The 20,161-nt window shown below is 47.5% G+C and overlaps 1 protein-coding gene across 6 annotated transcripts in view; it reads left to right on the plus strand.

Moving 5' to 3' along the window:
* Nucleotides 1-20,161, plus strand: part of c6h11orf65 (chromosome 6 C11orf65 homolog) — a 125,476-nt gene that overhangs the window by 53,739 nt on the left and 51,576 nt on the right. For 5 of the 6 annotated variants that reach the window (XM_068032852.1, XM_068032857.1, XM_068032853.1 and 2 more), the window contains exon 6: nucleotides 1,504-1,719. In XM_068032852.1, the coding sequence (XP_067888953.1) occupies nucleotides 1,504-1,719 (216 nt within the window). The remainder of the gene's footprint in view (nucleotides 1-1,503; nucleotides 1,720-20,161) is intronic. The other variant, XM_068032856.1, reaches the window with a different exon arrangement.

The raw sequence follows: 20,161 nt of genomic DNA on the forward strand, positions 1-20,161 counted from the left end.
GGCCATTCCAGTTTATTGATGCTGTTACATATTGGGTGTTGTACATGTTTGTTGGTGAAACTAGTTTATATAGAAATGGCTAACTTGAAACTATGTTAACACATAAGGTCAAAAATTTACATTGGCCACATACCCAGTACTTATGCTGAGATCTTGCCTGCGAGTGCTGTTGAAGGAGGCAAGGTCAGGAGAATGGCACTTAATCTGCATTAGCAGCGCATCTCAAGTGCCCAACAAATCCTATAGGCTGGAAACTCCAGTATGACTTTCCTATATCTGGGAGGATGCCAAGTCCCCTCACCCAGTCCTGCCAAAATAACCACTGCTGAATCTTTGGGGTTTAGGTCCTGATCCTAGCCGCCTTCAACCTGATAGAGACCACTTCTGCTCATCAAGACATACTCTCTCTCACTCAATGCACAGCCTCCAAATGTACGATGGGTGCCAACAAGGGGGATGACATGGGAACTACTTCTGTGCCAGTGACCTTGTTCAGGGCAGGTGGAGGCTCTGCCCCAAAGTAGGCCACCCAGGGCAAGTCCAGGGCTGGGATGTCTGGATTCTGGCAGACTATCATTGGAGTTATGGTGGGAGTCCACTGGAACAGTCATGTAACTTTAGCCCCTAGATGTATCTGTATAGTCAGATAATTTCACCAAAGCAAGAGGAACTCACATCCTAAACAGATTTAACCTTAATGAGAATTACATTAATGATTTTTGTTTTAAATTTCAAGCATCGCAGCAATGGGTTAAAAGCACAGGCACAAATTTTCCAAAGTTGGGACAGTCACTAGCATCAGCACTGTAGTCTAAATGTTGCATCTGCCATTGTTTGAATTGTCTAATGGAAGTCTGCATGTGTTTGTAAGCACCGCCCTTGTTTGTGAGTTGCAGTCAGTTCCAAAACTGATATTTTCAAAACAAAAAAAAAATGTATTAGAAACTGAGCTGTTTCATGTAAATGAGGTAAACAAAAGGTGAAATATATCTGGTCAAAGAACAGGATTTTTTTTTTACATTTACTGTATCAGCTGTGGCTCAGTTAGTTGCACTCTTGCCTCTGAGTCAGAACAAAGTCGGTTCATGTCCCATTCTAGGACTTGAGCACAAAAATCACAGATGACACTCCATTGCAGTACTGAGGGAGGGCTGCACTGTTGGAGGTGCCATCTGTTGGATCAGACCTTAAACTGCCCTCTCAGGTGAATGTAAAAGATGCCATGGCATTATTTTGAAGAAGAGCAGGGGAGATACCCCTAGTGTCCTGGCCAATATTTATCCTTCAATCAACATCACAAAAGCTAATTATCTGGTCACCATCACTTTGCTGTTTGTGGGAGTTTGATGTGTGCAAATTGGCTGCCGCGTTTCCTACATTACAACAGTTACTACACTTCAAAAGTACTTAATTGTCCGTAAAGTGTTTTGAGAGTCCGATAGTCATAAAAAGTGCTATATAAATGCAAGTCTTTTTTCTTTTTCTTCCTGGCCTGGTTTATAGGAAACATTTCCTCCTAAAATCTACTATAAAATATTCACTAACCGACCAATTGTGGATATATGTGCGAATAGTCCCAAAGATTATACTAATCCTTCTGTCAAACAGAAACTACCAAGGCAAGTTCATAACTATAACCCTGTAAAAAATGAGGAAGATGATTGCAGTGGATGGTACAAACGTCTGGAAAATAATGACTGGAGATGTCTTTCAGACAAGGTAAAGTCGCAGTTTTCCAATCACTAAAGCAAATGATCTGAATATATGTAAGTTTACAGTGCTATTTAACTGACAAATGAGATGTATGCGAGAATTGCTTGGTCTAGTATTTATTCTAATGGATAAACACTCAGCAAAAACAAGAGCTGGATTGTTAAATTAGTTTAGGGACCTTCTTTTGTTGTTGCATTGCAGATAGTGTTCGAAGTGGACAGAAGCAGAGGACAGGTCAATTCAGGAGAATTTAATTTAGGGGACTGGATCTAAAGTGGGTGTTATAAATTTTGGAAAGTGTGAAAATAGATAAGTCCCCTGGGCCAGATGGGATTTATCCTAGGATTCTCTGGGAAGCTAGGGAGGAGATTGCAGAGCCTTTGTCCTTGATCTTTATGTCGTCATTGTCGACAGGAATAGTGCCGGAAGACTGGAGGATAGCAAATGTTGTCCCCTTGCTCAAGAAGGGGAGTAGAGACAGCCCTGGTAATTATAGACCTGTGAGCCTTACTTCGGTTGTGGGTAAAATGTTGGAAAAGGTTATGAGAGACAGGATTTATAATCATCTTGAAAAGAATAAGTTCATTAGAGATAGTCAGCACGGTTTAGTGACGGGTAGGTCGTGCCTCACAAACCTTATTGAGTTTTTCGAGAAGGTGACCAAACAGGTGGATGAGGGTAAAGCAGTGGATGTGGTGTATATGGATTTCAGTAAGGCGTTTGATAAGGTTCCCCACGGTAGGCTATTGCAGAAAATACGGAAGTATGGGGTTGAAGGTGATTTAGAGCTTTGGATCAGAAATTGGCTAGCTGAAAGAAGACAGAGGGTGGTGGTTGATGGCAAATGTTCATCCTGGAGTTTAGTTACTAGTGGTGTACCGCAAGGATCTGTTTTGGGGCCACTGCTGTTTGTCATTTTTATAAATGACCTGGAAGAGGGTGTAGAAGGGTGGGTTAGTAAATTTGCAGATGACACTAAGGTCGGTGGAGTTGTGGATAGTGCCGAAGGATGTTGTAGGGTACAGAGGGACATAGATAGGCTGCAGAGCTGGGCTGAGAGATGGCAAATGGAGTTTAATGCGGAAAAGTGTGAGGTGATTCACTTTGGAAGGAGTAACAGGAATGCAGAGTACTGGGCTAATGGGAAGATTCTTGGTAGTGTAGATGAACAGAGAGATCTTGGTGTCCAGGTGCATAAATCCCTGAAGGTTGCTACCCAGGTTAATAGGGCTGTTAAGAAGGCATATGATGTGTTAGCTTTTATTAGTAGGGGGATCGAGTTTCGGAGCCACGAGGTCATGCTGCAGCTGTACAAAACTCTGGTGAGACCGCACCTGGAGTATTGCGTGCAGTTCTGGTCACCGCATTATAGGAAGGATGTGGAAGCTATGGAAAGGGTGCAGAGGAGATTTACTAGGATGTTGCCTGGTATGGAGGGAAGGTCTTACGAGGAAAGGCTGAGGGACTTGAGGTTGTTTTCGTTGGAGAGAAGGAGGAGGAGAGGTGACTTAATAGAGACATATAAGATAATCAGAGGGTTAGATAGGGTGGATAGTGAGCGTCTTTTTCCTCGGATGGTGATGGCAAACACGAGGGGACATAGCTTCAAGTTGAGGGGTGATAGATATAGGACAGATGTGAGAGGTAGTTTCTTTACTCAGAGAGTAGTAAGGGCGTGGAACGCCCTGCCTGCAGCAGTAGTAGATTCGCCAACTTTAAGGGCATTTAAGTGGTCATTGGATAGACATATGGATGAAAGTGGAATAGTGTAGGTCAGATGGTTTCACAGGTCGGCGCAACATCGAGGGCCGAAGGGCCTGTACTGCGCTGTAATGTTCTAATGTTCTAAAAAAAAAAGTTGGGTGTATGTGAAGTTCATCCTTAGGGGAGATGGTAATAGCTGAGTGTATATGACTTCCATCATGCAGCAGGCTGGTGAAGATTCATCCTGAGGTGAGATGGTGACAATGGCCTGGATTCTGCGACGGGGTTAGGGGTGTTGATGGTGAATTGTTAGCATTCGCCGCCATTACCACTCTGAAACTGACTGCAACTTCAGGGCATGGGGCATGCACAGATTAATGCTGAAATTGTGGTCTGTCACTCAGGGCTCCGACACAGGCTGCGCTGTGGACTCCCGCAGAGCCACCAATCACTGAATTCAGTGAGAACGTCAACTTTCCCACCCCACATCGCTGTTAGAAACCCAAGCAAAAGTTACACTTCCTTCAATCAAATGTAACTGGGTTTTTAATGGTGATATGATTCATAAAACTGATGAATAACGGAACTGGCTTTGAAAAAATAATGTTGTATTTGTGGAGTGCTGTTAAATGTTTAGTTTAGTTTAGTTTAGTTTAGAGATACAGCACCGAAACAGGCCCTTCGGTTCACCGAGTCTGTGCCGACCATCAACCACCCATTTATACTAATCCTACACTAATCCCATATTCCTATCACATCCCCACCTGTCCCTATATATTTCCCTGCCACCTACCTATACTAGGGGCAATTTATAATGGCCAATTAACCTATCAACCTGCAAGTGTTGGCATGTGGGAGGAAACCGGAGCACCCGGAGGAAACCCACGCAGACACAGGGAGAACTTGCAAACTCCACATAGGCAGTACCCAGAATCGAACCCGGGTCCCTGGAGCTGTGAGGCTGCGGTGCTAACCACTGCGCCACTGATTAATTAGTAGATTTTAAATTTTTTTTTAGAATTTTTTTCTTTTTATTCGTTTCATGGGACATGGGCGTTGGCAAGGCCAGCATTTATTGCCCATCCCTAATTGCCTTTGATAAGGTGATGGTGAGCTGCCTTCTCGAACCGCTGCAGTCCTTGGGGTGTAGACACATCCACAGTGCTGTCAGGGAATGAGTTCCAGGATTTTGATCCAGTGACAGTGAAGGAACGGCGATATATTTCCAAGTCAAGATGGTGTGTGACTTGGAGAGGAAATTACAGATGGTAGTGCTCCCACACATCTGCTGTCCTTGTTCTTCTAAGTGAAGAGGCCGCAGGTTTGGAAGGTGCTGTCGAAGGAGATGTGGTGAGTTGCTGCAGTGCATCTTATATATGGTACACACTGCTGCCACTGTACATTGGCGGTGGAGGGAGTGAATGTTGAAGGTGATGGATGGGGTGCCAATCAAGCGGGCTGCTTTGTCCTGGATCGTGTCGAGCTTCTTGAGTGCTGTTGGAGCCACACTGCTCCAGGCAAGTGGAAAGTATTCCATCACTCTCCTGATTCGTACCTTGTTAGTGGTGGGCAGGCTTTGGGGAGTCAGGAGGTGAGTTACTTGCCACAGAGTTCCCAGCCTCCGACCTGCTCTTTTAGCCACCGTATTTATGGGCTTCTCCAATTCAGTTTCTAGTGAATGGTGACCCCCGCCCCCCCAGGATGTTGATAGTGGGAGTTTCAGCAATGGTAATACCATTGAATGTCAAGGGGCGATAGTTAGATTCTGTCTTGTTGGAGATGGTCATTGCCTGGCACTTGTGTGGCGTGAATGTAACTTGCCACTTATCAGCCCAAGTCTGAATGTTTAGTTTAGAGATACAGCACTGAAACAGGCCCTTCGGCCCACCGAGTCTGTGCTGACCATCAACCACCCATTTATACTAATCCTACACTAATCCCATATACCTACCACATCCCCACCTGTCCCTATATTTCCCTACCACCTACCTATACTAGGGGCAATTTATAATGGCCAATTTACCTATCAACCTGCAAGTCTTTTTGGCTTGTGGGAGGAAACCGGAGCACCCGGAGGAAACCCACGCAGACACAGGGAGAACTTGCAAACTCCACATAGGCAGTACCCAGAATTGAACCCGGGTCACTGGAGCTGTGAGGCTGCGGTGCTAACCACTGCGCCACTGTGCCGCCATAGGTCTTGGTGCACATGGACATGGACTGCTTCAGTGTCTGAGGAGTCGCGATTGGTACTAAAAATGGTGCAATCATCAGCAAACATTTCCACTTCTGACCTCATGATGGAGGGAAGGTCATTGATGAAGCAGCTGAAGATGGTTGGGCCTAGAACATTACCCTGAGGACCTCCTGCAGCAATGTCCTGGGGCTAAGATGATTGGCCTCCAACAACAACAACAACCATCTTCCTTTGTGCTAGGTCTGACTCCAGCCAGTGGAGAGTCCCCTCCACCCCGATTCCCATTGACTTCAATTTGGCTCGGACTCCTTGCTGCCACACTTAGTTATCAGAATTTTACACATTTAACCATCAAGTCATAGTACAGAATATATAAGATATATAAAATAACTGGAGTTTATTCTACATGTCTTACATCTGAGGTTTCATCTACAACTCCCCAAGAGATTCTGTACTGATTACATTACATCACTTTCTGTGATGATGCACGCCATCTATTTACATAATCTGCCCAGTAGCAACCCAATGTCTGCTATATTACTTTATACTACATCTCCCCCCAAGTCTCTGACTTCTTTTCAGGCGTTTTCACAAGTCTGCCATAACAAGATCTTCTTTGAGGTTTTGAGTCTTCTAGCTCCTCCTCCTGACTCTGCAGTGTTTGAATAGGACTGTTGGATGACTCAAGTTCTTCATTCTAGGTTGATGGATGATTGCAGCATCACTGGTTCATCAAACCTTTCAGATGATTGGTTCTCCTGTATTTGCTCTTATCATTCCTTGGTCAGTTTGGACAATGTATGATCGTAGATGTGATGATTGTTCGACCTCTTTGCCATACCGATTTTGGTCTCTAACCCAAACTGATTTCCCTGGTTGGATGTCTGATAAGTTTCTTGTACTATGACGTCTGTCCCATCTTTCTGATTGATTTGACTGATCTCGATCCTCTCTTGCTGTCACTCTTCCCAAGTCTTCTGCTCATACTTGTGGCTTGAGTGCACTTGTGAGTGTAGGAACTTGAGTCTTCAACCTTTTTCCCATTAACAATTCACACGGGGCTAAACCATTCTGACGTGGTGTCGATTGATAACTTACTAGTGCTAGTTGAAGATCTTCATTCTTTTTTAACAATGCTTTCACAGTACGTACTCCCGTCTACTTCACCATTAGCTTGAGGGTACCTTGGTGAACTACTGATGTGGACAAATCTATTTACATCTGTAAACTCTCTGAAGCATTCATTTGCAAATTGGGGTCCGTTGTCAGGTAACACAATAGCTGGAATTCCACGCGTTGCAAAAATTTCTCTCAAGGATGTGATTACAGCTTCTGAACTTTGACCTTATAGTTGTTTAACTTCAATCCACTTGAATACTTTATTTTATTTAGAGATACAGCACTGAAACAGGCCCTTCTCCCACCAAGTCTGTGCCGACCATCAACCACCCATTTATACTAATCCTACATTAATCCACATTAAGCAAGTTTTAAGCTTTCAAGATGGCTCCTGGGCTGGAAGCTCCCTAGGAAGCTCCCTTGCTGTTCAACTCTATCCATGGCCATCTGCTCCCATCCCTAACGTTTTCTCCCCCAATCTGCCCTCTTAAACTGTTTAAATTCCCCTGGCTCTTTAAATCAGTTCATTTTAGCCCTATCTAAAAGTTAACAGTTAGTTTAGTGTATGTTACCTGGGCCCACTGCCCTCCCCCAGCCACACCTGCTCTTTGTTTTCTCAATGAAATTGATCCGGATGAAATTGACGAGCACAGCTGCCGATACTTCAATCTCCGATCCTGCTGTCTTCACAGTCCAGAGTGTCTGCAGCCACGGCATGCGGTAAGTCCATTGAGGTGAAGAAGGAGCTGCGGGACCCGAGAGAAGTCCTGTGAAAAGGTGCCCCGAACACCCAAAACATCCACGAACGGCCCCCCCGGCCGCAACTTCAAAGCGCCCGCGGGAGATGGCTCGGAGAGCATCTGCAGCGCACTGTCGGCAATGCTGCATGCCTTTATTTAAACCACTGCAAAAAAAAAACCCTTAGCAAATGTAATCACCTCTAAGTCTGCCAAATGATGCTTCACCTCCCGAAGGACGTGGATGAGCTTTCCGGACGTCGATGGTGGGCACTGAGGAAATGGCTTATTACCTGCACCAGATTCCACCCCCCCTCCCCCCCCCCCCTTTACCCCCCCCCACCCCCGTCCCCTTCCCTGCTCCACCCTCTCAGCTCACCCCCTCACAACCCCGTCCCAGCCCGCCCCCCCCTCGCACCATCTTCACCCCGCACCCCCTTCCCCTGCACCCCCCCCCCACCCCCTCCCTCTACCCCTCCCCCTTGCATCCCCTCCTCCCACCGGCACCATCCTACACCTGTGTAGGGGCCCCAACAACCCCACTGCCTTGTGGGCGTCTCGGGAGAGACCAAGGCTAAGGGAGTAAACCCTAACAGAAAATCCGGAGCGGAACCCCGTAGGCGGTCATGTGTCACCTTTGGCATGTTTCCGGCAGTTCCTGCAGCCATACTGGTGCCAAACGTCGTGTCCTGCACTCCTTTGGACCCCACCAGAAAGGCCGAGAGGGGGGTTTTGACGACTGGGCAACTCTCAACCTCCATAAATTTGCCCAGGCATGCGCCATGGAGAGGTCACTCCATAGTTGCCTCACAGCGACTGAAACAACACGGAAGGCAGCAGTTACGGGTTATAAGTCCAGATAAATTGGCGTAGAAACTGGGCGCCACGGGTTGCCTTTGTCGGTGGGAGAGGTCATTGCACCTCACTGGACAGCTACCGCCCGCCTCAAACCGGGCAGCCCCCGGTCAATAAGGTTCTGTCCCGCCACAGTCTGCCTGCTTCAATGGGTGCTTGGAGCTCAGGGTCATTGCCCGAAAGGTGGACTGATACACCGCACCAAACAACATGAAAAAAGGAAAGAAGGTACCAGCCCTTCGCTTTGCAAGCTGGAACGTCAGAACTATGTGTCCTGGCCTGTCGGAAGACCTTACACAAATCAACGATTCTCGGAAGACCGCCATCATTAACAACGAGCTCAGTAGACTCAATGTGGACATTGCAGCACTTCAGGAGACTCGCCTCCCCGTGAGTGGCTCTCTAGCAGAGCAAGACTACACCTTCTTCTGGCAGGGCAGGGATCCTGAAGAACCAAGACAGCATGGAGTGGGCTTCGCCATCAGAAACTCCTTGCTCAGCATGATAGAGCCTCCCTCAAATGGCTCGGAACGCATACTGTCCATCCGACTGCTCACCACCTCCGGTCCAGTACACCTACTCAGCATCTATGCTCCAACACTCTGCTCTGCACCTGAAGCTAAAGACCAGTTCTATGAACAACTCCATAACATCATTAGCAGCATCCCCAACACCGAACACCTATTCCTGCTGGGGGACTTTAATGCCAGGGTTGGGGCCGACCATGACTCATGGCCCTCCTGCCTTGGGCGCTATGGCGTTGGAAGGATGAATGAGAACGGGCAGAGACTGCTTGAGTTGTGTACCTATCATAACCTCTGCATCACCAACTCGTTCTTTCACACTAAACCCTGTCACCAGGTTTCATGGAGGCACCCAAGATCACGTCGTTGGCACCAGCTAGACCTCATTGTCACAAGGCGAGCCGCCTTAAACAGTGTTCAAATCACACGCAGCTTCCACAGTGCGGACTGCGACACCGACCACTCCCTGGTGTGCAGCAAGGTTAGACTCAGACCAAAGAAGTTGCATCATTCCAAGCAGAAGGGCCACCCGCGCATCAACACGAGCAGAATTTCTCACCCACAGCTGTTACAAAAATTTCTAAATTCACTTGTAACAGCCCTTCAAAACACTCCCACAGGGGATGCTGAGACCAAGTGGGCCCACATCAGAGACGCCATCTATGAGTCAGCTTTGACCACCTACGGCAAAAGTGCGAAGAGAAATGCAGACTGGTTTCAATCTCATAATGAAGAGCTGGAACCTGTCATAGCCGCTAAGCGCATTGCACTTTTGAACTACAAGAAAGCCCCCAGCGATTTAACATCCGCAGCACTTAAAGCAGCCAGAAGTACTGCACAAAGAACAGCTAGGCGTTGCGCAAACGACTACTGGCAACACCTATGCAGTCATATTCAGCTGGCCTCAGACACCGGAAACATCAGAGGAATGTATGATGGCATGAAGAGAGCTCTTGGGCCAACCATCAAGAAGATCACCCCCCTCAAATCTAAATCGGGGGACATAATCACTGACCAACGCAAACAGATGGACCGCTGGGTTGAGCACTACCTAGAACTGTACTCCAGGGAGAATGCTGTCACTGAGACTGCCCTCAATGCAGCCCAGCCTCTACCAGTCATGGATGAGCTGGACATACAGCCAACCAAATCGGAACTCAGTGATGCCATTGATTCCCTAGCCAGCGGAAAAGCCCCTGGGAAGGACAGCATTACCCCTGAAATAATCAAGAGTGCTAAGCCTGCTATACTCTCAGCACTACATGAACTGCTATGCCTGTGCTGGGACGAGGGAGCAGTACCCCAGGACATGCGCGATGCCAACATCATCACCCTCTATAAAAACAAAGGTGACCGCGGTGACTGCAACAACTACCGTGGAATCTCCCTGCTCAGCATAGTGGGGAAAGTCTTTGCTCGAGTCGCTCTGAACAGGCTCCAGAAGCTGGCCGAGCGCGTCTACCCTGAGGCACAGTGTGGCTTTCGTGCAGAGAGATCGACTATTGACATGCTGTTCTCCCTTCGTCAGATACAGGAGAAATGCCGTGAACAACAGATGCCCCTCTACATTGCTTTCATTGATCTCACCAAAGCCTTTGACCTCGTCAGCAGACGTGGTCTCTTCAGACTACTAGAAAAGATCGGATGTCCACCAAAGCTACTAAGTATCATCACCTCATTCCATGATAATATGAAAGGCACAATTCAACATGGTGGCTCCTCATCAGAGCCCTTTCCTATCCTGAGTGGTGTGAAACAGGGCTGTGTTCTCGCACCCACACTTTTTGGGATTTTCTTCTCCCTGCTGCTTTCACATGCGTTCAAATCCTCTGAAGAAGGAATTTTCCTCCACACAAGATCAGGGGGCAGGTTGTTCAACCTTGCCCGTCTAAGAGCGAAGTCCAAAGTACGGAAAGTCCTCATCAGAGAACTCCTCTTTGCTGACGATGCTGCTTTAACATCTCACACTGAAGAATGCCTGCAGAGTCTCATCGACAGGTTTGCGTCTGCCTGCAATGAATTTGGCCTAACCATCAGCCTCAAGAAAACGAACATCATGGGGCAGGATGTCAGAAATGCTCCATCCATCAATATTGGCGACCACGCTCTGGAAGTGGTTCAAGAGTTCACCTACCTAGGCTCAACTATCACCAGTAACCTGTCTCTAGATGCAGAAATCAACAAGCGCATGGGTAAGGCTTCCACTGCTATGTTCAGACTGGCCAAGAGAGTGTGGGAAAATGGCGCACTGACACGGAACACAAAAGTCCGAGTGTATCAGGCCTGTGTCCTCAGTACCTTGCTCTACGGCAGCGAGGCCTGGACAACGTATGCCAGCCAAGAGCGACGTCTCAATTCATTCCATCTTCGCTGCCTTCGGAGAATACTTGGCATCAGGTGGCAGGACTATATCTCCAACACAGAAGTCCTTGAAGCGGCCAACACCCCCAGCTTATACACACTACTGAGTCAGCGGCGCTTGAGATGGCTTGGCCATGTGAGCCGCATGGAAGATGGCAGGATCCCCAAAGACACATTGTACAGCGAGCTCGCCACTGGTATCAGACCCACCGGCCGTCCATGTCTCCGTTATAAAGACGTCTGCAAACGCGACATGAAATCGTGTGACATTGATCACAAGTCGTGGGAGTCAGTTGCCAGCATTCGCCAGAGCTGGCAGGCAGCCATAAAGACAGGGCTAAATTGTGGCGAGTCGAAGAGACTTAGTAGTTGGCAGGAAAAAAGACAGAGGCGCAAGGGGAGAGCCAACTGTGCAACAGCCCCAACAAACAAATTTCTCTGCAGCACCTGTGGAAGAGCCTGTCACTCCAGAATTGGCCTGTATAGCCACTCCAGGCGCTGCTTCACAAACCACTGACCACCTCCAGGCGCGTATCCATTGTCTCTCGAGATAAGGAGGCCCAAAAGAACATTAATCCCATATTCCTACCACATCCCACCTTCCCTCAATTCCCCTACCACCTACCTATACTAGGGGCAATTTATAATGGCCAATTTACCTATCAACCTGCAAGTCTTTGGCTGTGGGAGGAAACCGGATCACCTGGCGAAAACCCACACAGTCACAGGGAGAACTTGCAAACTCCGCACAGGCAGTACCCAGAATCAAACCCGGGTCGCTGGAGCTGTGAGGCTGCGGTGCTAACCACTGCGCCACTGTGCCGCCCAATAATCGACTACTATTAGGAACATTTTACTTCTGTGTTCAAAAAAGATCCATTCCGGTTCCCATAGTTTAGATGGAAAAGAAGGTGACATGAGTGGTTCTTTTGTCTCCTGATGACTGTTAGCACATGTATTGCATCTCAATATCATCTCTTCAATTTCTTTCGATATACCAGTCCACCATACTGAATGTCTTGCTCTGGCTTGACATTTTGTAATACCCAGATGACCTTGGTGCAATCTCTCCAAGATATATAATTTCAAGACTCTATGGATAACTAATCTCTCATCATAGATCAGAACATCAACTATGTTTAGATGACCCTTCTGTTCATAATACAGTCTTAGAACAGGGTTATGTGGTATGTACTCTGGCTATCCATTCAAGCAATATTCCCTGATTTTCACACTTCATCTGTTTTCTCACTGAGTTTCTGAGCGGTTACAAGTAGAGTTGTCATTGTCATTAAAGCAAAAATTTCTACTTGGAGAAGCAAAATACCTCTCTTTTTTCTGGATTTGCTGCTGAAATACATGATAAAGTGTCTGCTGTTTCTGGAACATACTCCGTCTTTGCATCAAATCTCATCATTCTTAACCTAAACCTCTGTACTCGTGGAGGCATTTTCGCTAGCTCCTTTGTGTTTAATACAGTAACCAGTGGTTTATGGTCTGTTTCTATTTTGAAATGAAGTCCTAGGACGTAATCTGAGAATTTTTTGCCAGCCCGCATAGCTGCCAAAGCTTCTTTTTCTATTGCTGCGTATCGCTGTTGCGTCTCAGTTAGCGAACAAGAAACATAATATGCTGGTCTACGTCTTCCATCTGTCTGCTCTTGAAATAGGACTGCTCCCAATCCTGTAGATGAAGCATCTGCAGCGATGATGGTGAATAGCACCTGGTCATAATGAGCTAACACAACCGGTGATATTAACATTTCCTTGATTTTCTTGAATGATTCCTGTTGGGCTTCTTTCCAACACCAAACATTGTCGTATTTCAACAACTGACATAACAGTTCATTGATCATGACTAAGTTGGGTAGAAATGTCCCTACTTGATTCACCATTCCCATAAATCTCTGAAGCTCTGTCACATTTTCAGGCACTGGGAATTCCTTGATCACCTTTGTCCTTTTTGGATCTGCTCAAATACCAGACCCAAATATTATATGGCCCAAAGAAATTTACTATTGACTGTGAAAAAACACATTTTTTGTTCAGTGTGAGACCTGCTTCTTCCAATCTTTTTAGTACTGCTCTCATTCTAGCATTGTGTTCTTTTTAATTGCCTTCATGGATTAGGACATCATACAAATGGTAAATAACTCCATCCAATCCTTCCAGAATCTACAACATCATCCTTTGAAAGATCTCAGGCACTAATGTTATTCCAAATGGTAATCTGTTAAAACAGAATCTTCCAAATGGTGTTATAAATGTTGTTGGAAGCTTAGATTCCTTGTCTAAGGGTAATTGTCAAAACCCACTGTTTGCATCCAGTTTGGTAAAGATTGAGCTCCTCCCTAGTTTTGCCAAACTCTCATCTACTGAAGACATTTAATGTATTTCTCTTTCCACTGCCTTATTCAGTTGTGTAAGGTCAACACAAATTCTAATTGAACCATTAGGTTTCTTCACTTGAACCATACCAGAGCACCATCCTGTAGGGAATAAAAACAAAAAGTGCTGGCAATACTCAGCAGGTCTGGCAGCATCTGTGGAGAGAGAAGCAGAGTTAACGTTTCAGGTCTGTGACCTTTTATCAGAAATGGAAAAGGTTAGAAAAGAATTAGGTTTTAAGCAAGTGAAGGGGAGTGGGGTAGGGGAGACAACAAAGGGGAGGGTGTTTGATAGGGCAGAGAGCAGGAGAGGTTAAATAACAAAGCTGCCCTGGGACAAAGGCAAAGAGTGTTCATGCTTGTGGTGAAAGACCAGGCTTAGTCCAGAGACAGTGTTAATAGCAGAATAATGAGCAGCTCTGACTACATGAAAAACAGGCACGTAGTTAACAAATAAAAATTTAAAAAAGGGCCAGTCATGCTCTGAAATTATTGAACTCGATGTTCAGTCCGCAAGACTGTAGAGTGCCTAATTGAAAGATCAGATGCTGCTCCTCAAGCTTGTGTTGATGTTGCCTGAAAGACAGAAATGTTGGCATGAGAGCAGGGGGAAGTGTTAAAATGGCAAGCAACCGGAAGCTGGGCGTCATGTTTTCAGACTGAGCGGAGGTGTTCCGCAAAGCAGTCAGCCAATCTGCGTTTGGTCTCCCCAGTGTAGAGGAGACCGCATCGTGAGCAGCAAATACTAAATTGAAAGAAGTACAAGTAAATCGCTGCTTCACCTGAAAGGAGTGTTTGGGGCCTTGGATAGTGAGGAGAGAGGAGATAAAATGGCAGGTATTACACCACCTGCGGTTGCATAGGAAGGTGCCATGGGAAGGGGACAAGGTGTTGGGGGTAATGGAGGAGTGGACCAGGGTGTCGCAGAGGGAATGATACCTTCAAAATGTTGACGGGAGGGGAGAGGAAGATGCGTTTGGCAGCGGCATCACGCTACAGCTGGCGGAAATGGCGGAGGATGATCCTTTGGATGTGGAGGCTGGTGGGGTGGAAAGTGAGGACAAGGGGAACCCTGTAGCGGTTCTGGGAGGGAGGGGAAGGGGTGAGGGCAGAAGTGCGGGAAATGGGCTGGACATGATTGAGGGTCCTGTCAACCACAGTGGGGCGGGGGTGGGGTGGAAATCCTTGATTGAGGAAAAAAGACGTATTAGAAGTGCTGTTGCGGAAGGTTGCATCATCAGAGCAGATGCGTTGGACGCAGAGAAACTGGGAGAATGGAATGGAGTCCTGACAGGAGGCAGGGTGTGAAGAAGGGTAGCTGTGGGAGCTGGTGGGCTTATAATGAATATTAGTGGACAGCCTATCCCCAGAGATGGAGACAGAAGTAAAGGAAGGGAAGGGAAATGTCGGAGATGGACCATGTAAACGTGAGAGAAGGGTGGAAATTGAAGCAAGGTTGATAAAGTTTTCCAGTTCGGGACAGGAGCAGGAAACAGCACCGATACAGTCAACAATGTACCAGAAAAAGAATTGGGGAGGGGGCCTAAGTAGGACTGAATCTAGGGACTGTTCAACATATCCCACAAAAGACAGGCATAACTAGGACCCATGCAGGTACCCATAGCAACACGTTTTACTTGAAGGAAGTGAGTGGAGTTGAAGGACAAGTTGTTCAATGTGAGAACAAGTTCAGCCAGGCGGAGGAGGGTGGTGATAGTTGGGGACTGGTTGGGCCTTTGTTCAATGAAGAAGCGGAGAGCCCTCAGACCGTCCTGGTGGGGGATGGAGGCATAGAGAGATTGGACATCATAGTGGAGAGGAGGCGGTTAGGGCCAGGAAACTGGAAATTGTCAAAATGATATAGGGTGTCAGAAGAGTCATGGATGTAGGTGGGAAGAGACTGGACCAACAGAGAAAAGATAGAGTCAAGATAGGAAGAAATAAGTTCAGTGGGGCAGGAACAGGCTGAAACGATGGGTCTGCCAGGACAGTCCTGTTTGTGGATTTTAGGAAGGAGGTAGAAGTGGGCTGTCCAGGGGCTGCGGGACTATGAGGTTGGAAGCTGTAGAGGGAAGATCTCCAGAGGAGATGGGGTAGGCGGTGGTGGTGGCGTAGTGGTATTATCACTGTTCGAGTAACCCAGAGACCCAGGGTATTTCTCTGGAGACATGGGTTCGAATCCCACCACAGCAGAAGGTGGAATTTGAATTTAATTAATAAATCTGGAATTAAAAGTTAGTCTAATGATGGCCATGAAACCATTGTCGATTGTTGTAAAAACCCATCTGGTTCACGAATGTCCTTTAGGGAAGGAAATCTGCTTTCTTTACCTGGACTGGCCTACATGTGACTCCAGACCCACAGCAAAGTGGTTAACTCTTACATGCCCTCTGAAATGGCCTAGCAAGCCACTCAGTTGTACCTAACCGCTACAAAGTCAATAAAAAGGAATGAAAGCGGACGAACCACCCGGCATCGACCTAGGCACCGGAAACGACAACGGCAAACCCAGCCCTGTCAACCCTGCAAAGTCCTCCTTACTAACATCTGGGGGCTTGTGCCAAAGTTGGGAGAGCTATCCCACAGACTAGTCAAGCAAGACCCTGACATAGTCATACTCATTGAATCATACCTTACAGACAATGTCCCAGACACTGCAATCACTATCCCTGGGTATATCCTGTCCCACTGGCAGGACAGACTCAGCAGAAGTGGTGGCACAGTGGTATACAGTAGGGAGGGAGTTGCCCTGGGAGTCCTCAACATCGACTCCGGACCCCATGAAGTCTCATGGCATCAGGTCAAACATGGGCAAGGTAACCTCCTACTGATTACCACCTACTGCCCTCCCTCAGCTGATGACTCGGTACTCCTCCATGTTGAACACCACTTGGAGGAAGCACTGAGGGTGGCAAGGGCACAAAATGTACTCTGGGTGGGGGATTTCAATGTCCATCACCAAGAGTGGCTCGGTAGCACCACTACTGACCGAGCTGGCTGAGTCCAAAAGGGCACATCTGCTAGACTGGGTCTGCGGCAGGCGGTGGGGGAACCAACACAAGGGAAAAACATACTTGATCTCGTCCTCACCAATCTGCCTGCTGCAGATGCTTCTGTCCATGACTGTATTGGTAGGAGTGACCACCGCACAGTCCTTGTGGAGACAAAGTCCCGCCTTCACATTGAGGATATCGTTCATCGTGTTGTGTGGTACTACCACCGTGCTAAATGGGATAGATTTCGAACAGATCTAGCAATGCAAAACTGGGCATCCATGAGGCGCTGTGGGCCATCAGCAACAGCAGAATTGTACTCAATCACAATCTGTAACCTCATGGCCCGGCATATACCCCACTCTACCATTACCATCAAGCCAGGAGACCAACCCTGGTTCAATGAAGAGTGCAGGAGGGCATGCCAGGAGCAGCACCAGGCATACCTCAAAATGAGGTGTCAGCCTGGTGAAGCTACAACACAGGACTATCTGCGTGCCAAACTGCGTAAGCAGCATGCAATAGACAGAGCTAAGCAATCCCATAACCAACGGATCAGATCTAAGCTCTACAGTCCTGCCACATCCAGCCGTGAATGGTGGTGGACAATTAAACAACTAACTGGAGGAGGTGGCTCCACAAATATCCCCATCCTCAATGATGGGGGAGCCCAGCACATCCGTGTGAAAGATAAGGCTGAAGCATTTGCAACAATCTTCAGCCAGAAGTGCTGAGTTGATAATCCATCTCGGCCTCCTCCTGAAGTCCCCAGCATCACAGATGCCAGACTTCAGCCAATTCGATTCACTCTGCGTGATATCAAGAAACAACTGAAGGCACTGGATACTGCAAAAGCTATGGGCCCTGACAATATTCCGGCAATAGTACTGAAGACCTGTGCTCCAGAACTTGCTGCGCCCCTAGCCAAGCTGTTCCAGTACAGCTACAACACTGGCATCTACCCTGCAATGTGGAAAATTGCCCAGGTATGTCCTGTACACAAAAAGCAGGACAAATCCAACCCGGCCAATTACTGGCCCATCAGCCTACTCTCAATCATCAGTAAAGTGATGGAAGGTGTCATCAACAGTGCCATCAAGCGGCACTTGCTTAGCAATAACCTGCTCAGTGATGCTCAGTTTGGGTTCTGCCTAGGCCACTCAGCTCCTGACCTCATTACAGCCTTGGTTCAAACATGGACAAAAGAGGTGAGGTGAGAGTGACTGCCCGTGACATCAAGGCAGCATTTGACTGAGTATGGCATCAAGGAGCCCTCGCAAAACTGAGGTCAATGGAAATCAGGGGGAAAACCCTCCGCTGGCTGGAATCATACCTGGCACAAAGGAAGATGGTTGTGGTTGTTGGAGGTCAATCATCTGAGCTCCAGGTCATCACTGCAGGAGTTCCTCACGGTAGTGTCCTAGGCCCAGCCATCTTCAGCTGCTTCATCAATGACCTTCCTTCAGTCATAAGGTCAGAAGTGGGGATGTTCGCGGATGATTGCACAATGTTCAGCACCATTCGTGACTCACAGATACTGAAGCAGTCCGTGTAGAAATGCAGCAAGACCTGGACAATATCCAGGCTTGGGCTGATAAGTAGCAAGTAACATTTGCGCCACACAAGTGCCAGGCAATGACCATCTCCAACAAGAGAGAATCTAACCATCTCCCCTTGACATTCAACAGCATTACCCTCACTGAATCCCCCACTATCAACATCCTAGGGGCTATCATTGACTAGAAACTGAACTGAGTAGCCATATAAATACCGTGGCTACAAGAGCAGGTCAGAGGCTAGGAATCCTGAGGCGGGTAACTCACTTCCTGACTCCCCAAAGCCTGTCCACCATCTACAAGGCACAAGTCAGGAGTGTGATGGAATACTCTCCACTTGCCTGGATGGGTGCAGCTCCAACAACACACAAGAAGCTCGACACCATCCAGGACAAAGCAGCCCGCTTGATTGGCACCCCATCTACAAACATTCACTCCCTCCACCACCGACACACAGTGGCAGCAGTGTGTACCATCTACAAGATGCACTGCAGCAATGCACCAAGGCTCCTTAGACAGCACCTTCCAAACCCGCGACCTTCACCAACTAGAAGGACAAGGGCAGCAAACACCACCACCTGCAAGTTGCCTTCCAAGTCACACACCATCCTGACTTGGAACTATATCACCGTTCCTTCACTGTCGCTGGGTCAAAATCCTGGAACTCCCTTCCTAACAGCACTGTGGGTATACCTACCCCAAATGGACTGCAGCGGTTCAAGAAGGCAGCTCACCACCACCTTCTCAAGGGCAATTAGGGATGGGCAATAAATGCTGGCCTGGCCAGCGTCGCCCACATCCCATGAATGAATTAAAAAAAGGTCAGTGACAGTCCTGTTTGCTTGATGTTTGGTGGTGGGGTCATGGTCCGGGGGAAGTAGTAGGAAGTATCTGAGAGTTGGGATTCGGCCTCTGCAAGGTAGAGGTCAGTACGCCAGACAACAACAGCACCACCCTTGTCTGCCGATTTGATCACAATGTCAGGGTTAGACCTGAGAGAACGGAGTGCAGCAAGTTCAGAGGGAGACAGGTTAGAGTGAGTGAGGGGAGCAGAGAAATTGAGATGGCCGATGTCAATGAAAAGATCAAGAGTGCATAAGAGGCCAGAGGGAGGGGGTCCAGGTGGAGGGAGAATGCTGGAGGCGGGTGAATGGGTCTGCTGGTCGGGGGGAGGACACCTGGTCAAAGAAGTGAGCCTGGAGGCGAAGGCAATGGAAGAAGAGCTCAACGTCATGCTGAGTGCGAAATTCATTCAGGTGGGGGCCTATGGGGATAAAACTGAGTCCTTTGCTGAGTACAGATCGTTCAGCATCAGAGCGAGGAAGGTCAGAGGGTATAGTGAATACACGGCAAGGGGTCAGATCAGAGGGGAGGGGGGGGGGTCACAGGAAAAAAGGATCTGGAGGGGTGTTAGTCCCCATCAGTTGCTGGAGCTTGCGTTTCTTAACACCTGAAAGGAAGAAAAAAAGTATTTTGTTAATGACGGATAAGATGAAGGATGAAATGAAACTGCGGAGTAGAACAGCTTTAAGATAAGGTGAGGTGGTGCTTCTGGAGAGAGAGATCCAGTGTGTACATGTGGTGGCGCATGGCACTGAGTGTGGATTTCCGGATGCGGCGAGAGCAACAGTCCGAGGAACGTTGTATTTCTCAGAAATACCTGTAATCCTGAGTTGATTCAAAACATGAAGGATGAAACTTCAGTTGGAATCCACGTGGAATTAGTCGGAGCTGGAGGCAGTCGCTGAGGAAGGAGATGTGGCAGTGAAAACAAGTTTTGGTAGACGCTTTATCAAACACCAGTAGGGAAATAGAAAGCAATGAAGGTGAACAAGGTAAAAGAGACAAATGAAAATTACGTCAGAGAAGAGAACTTCTTCAAGGTAGGCATTGCTGGAAGAGAAGTGGCAGTGAATTAAACACTAAAATAAAAGCAAAATACTGCAGATGCTGGAAATCTGAAATAAAAATAAAAAGTTCTGGAAATACTCAGCAGGTCTGGCAGCATCTGTGGAG

This window comes from Heterodontus francisci, chromosome 6 (assembly GCF_036365525.1).
Source record: "Heterodontus francisci isolate sHetFra1 chromosome 6, sHetFra1.hap1, whole genome shotgun sequence".
In the NCBI taxonomy this organism is placed as follows: domain Eukaryota; kingdom Metazoa; phylum Chordata; class Chondrichthyes; order Heterodontiformes; family Heterodontidae; genus Heterodontus; species Heterodontus francisci.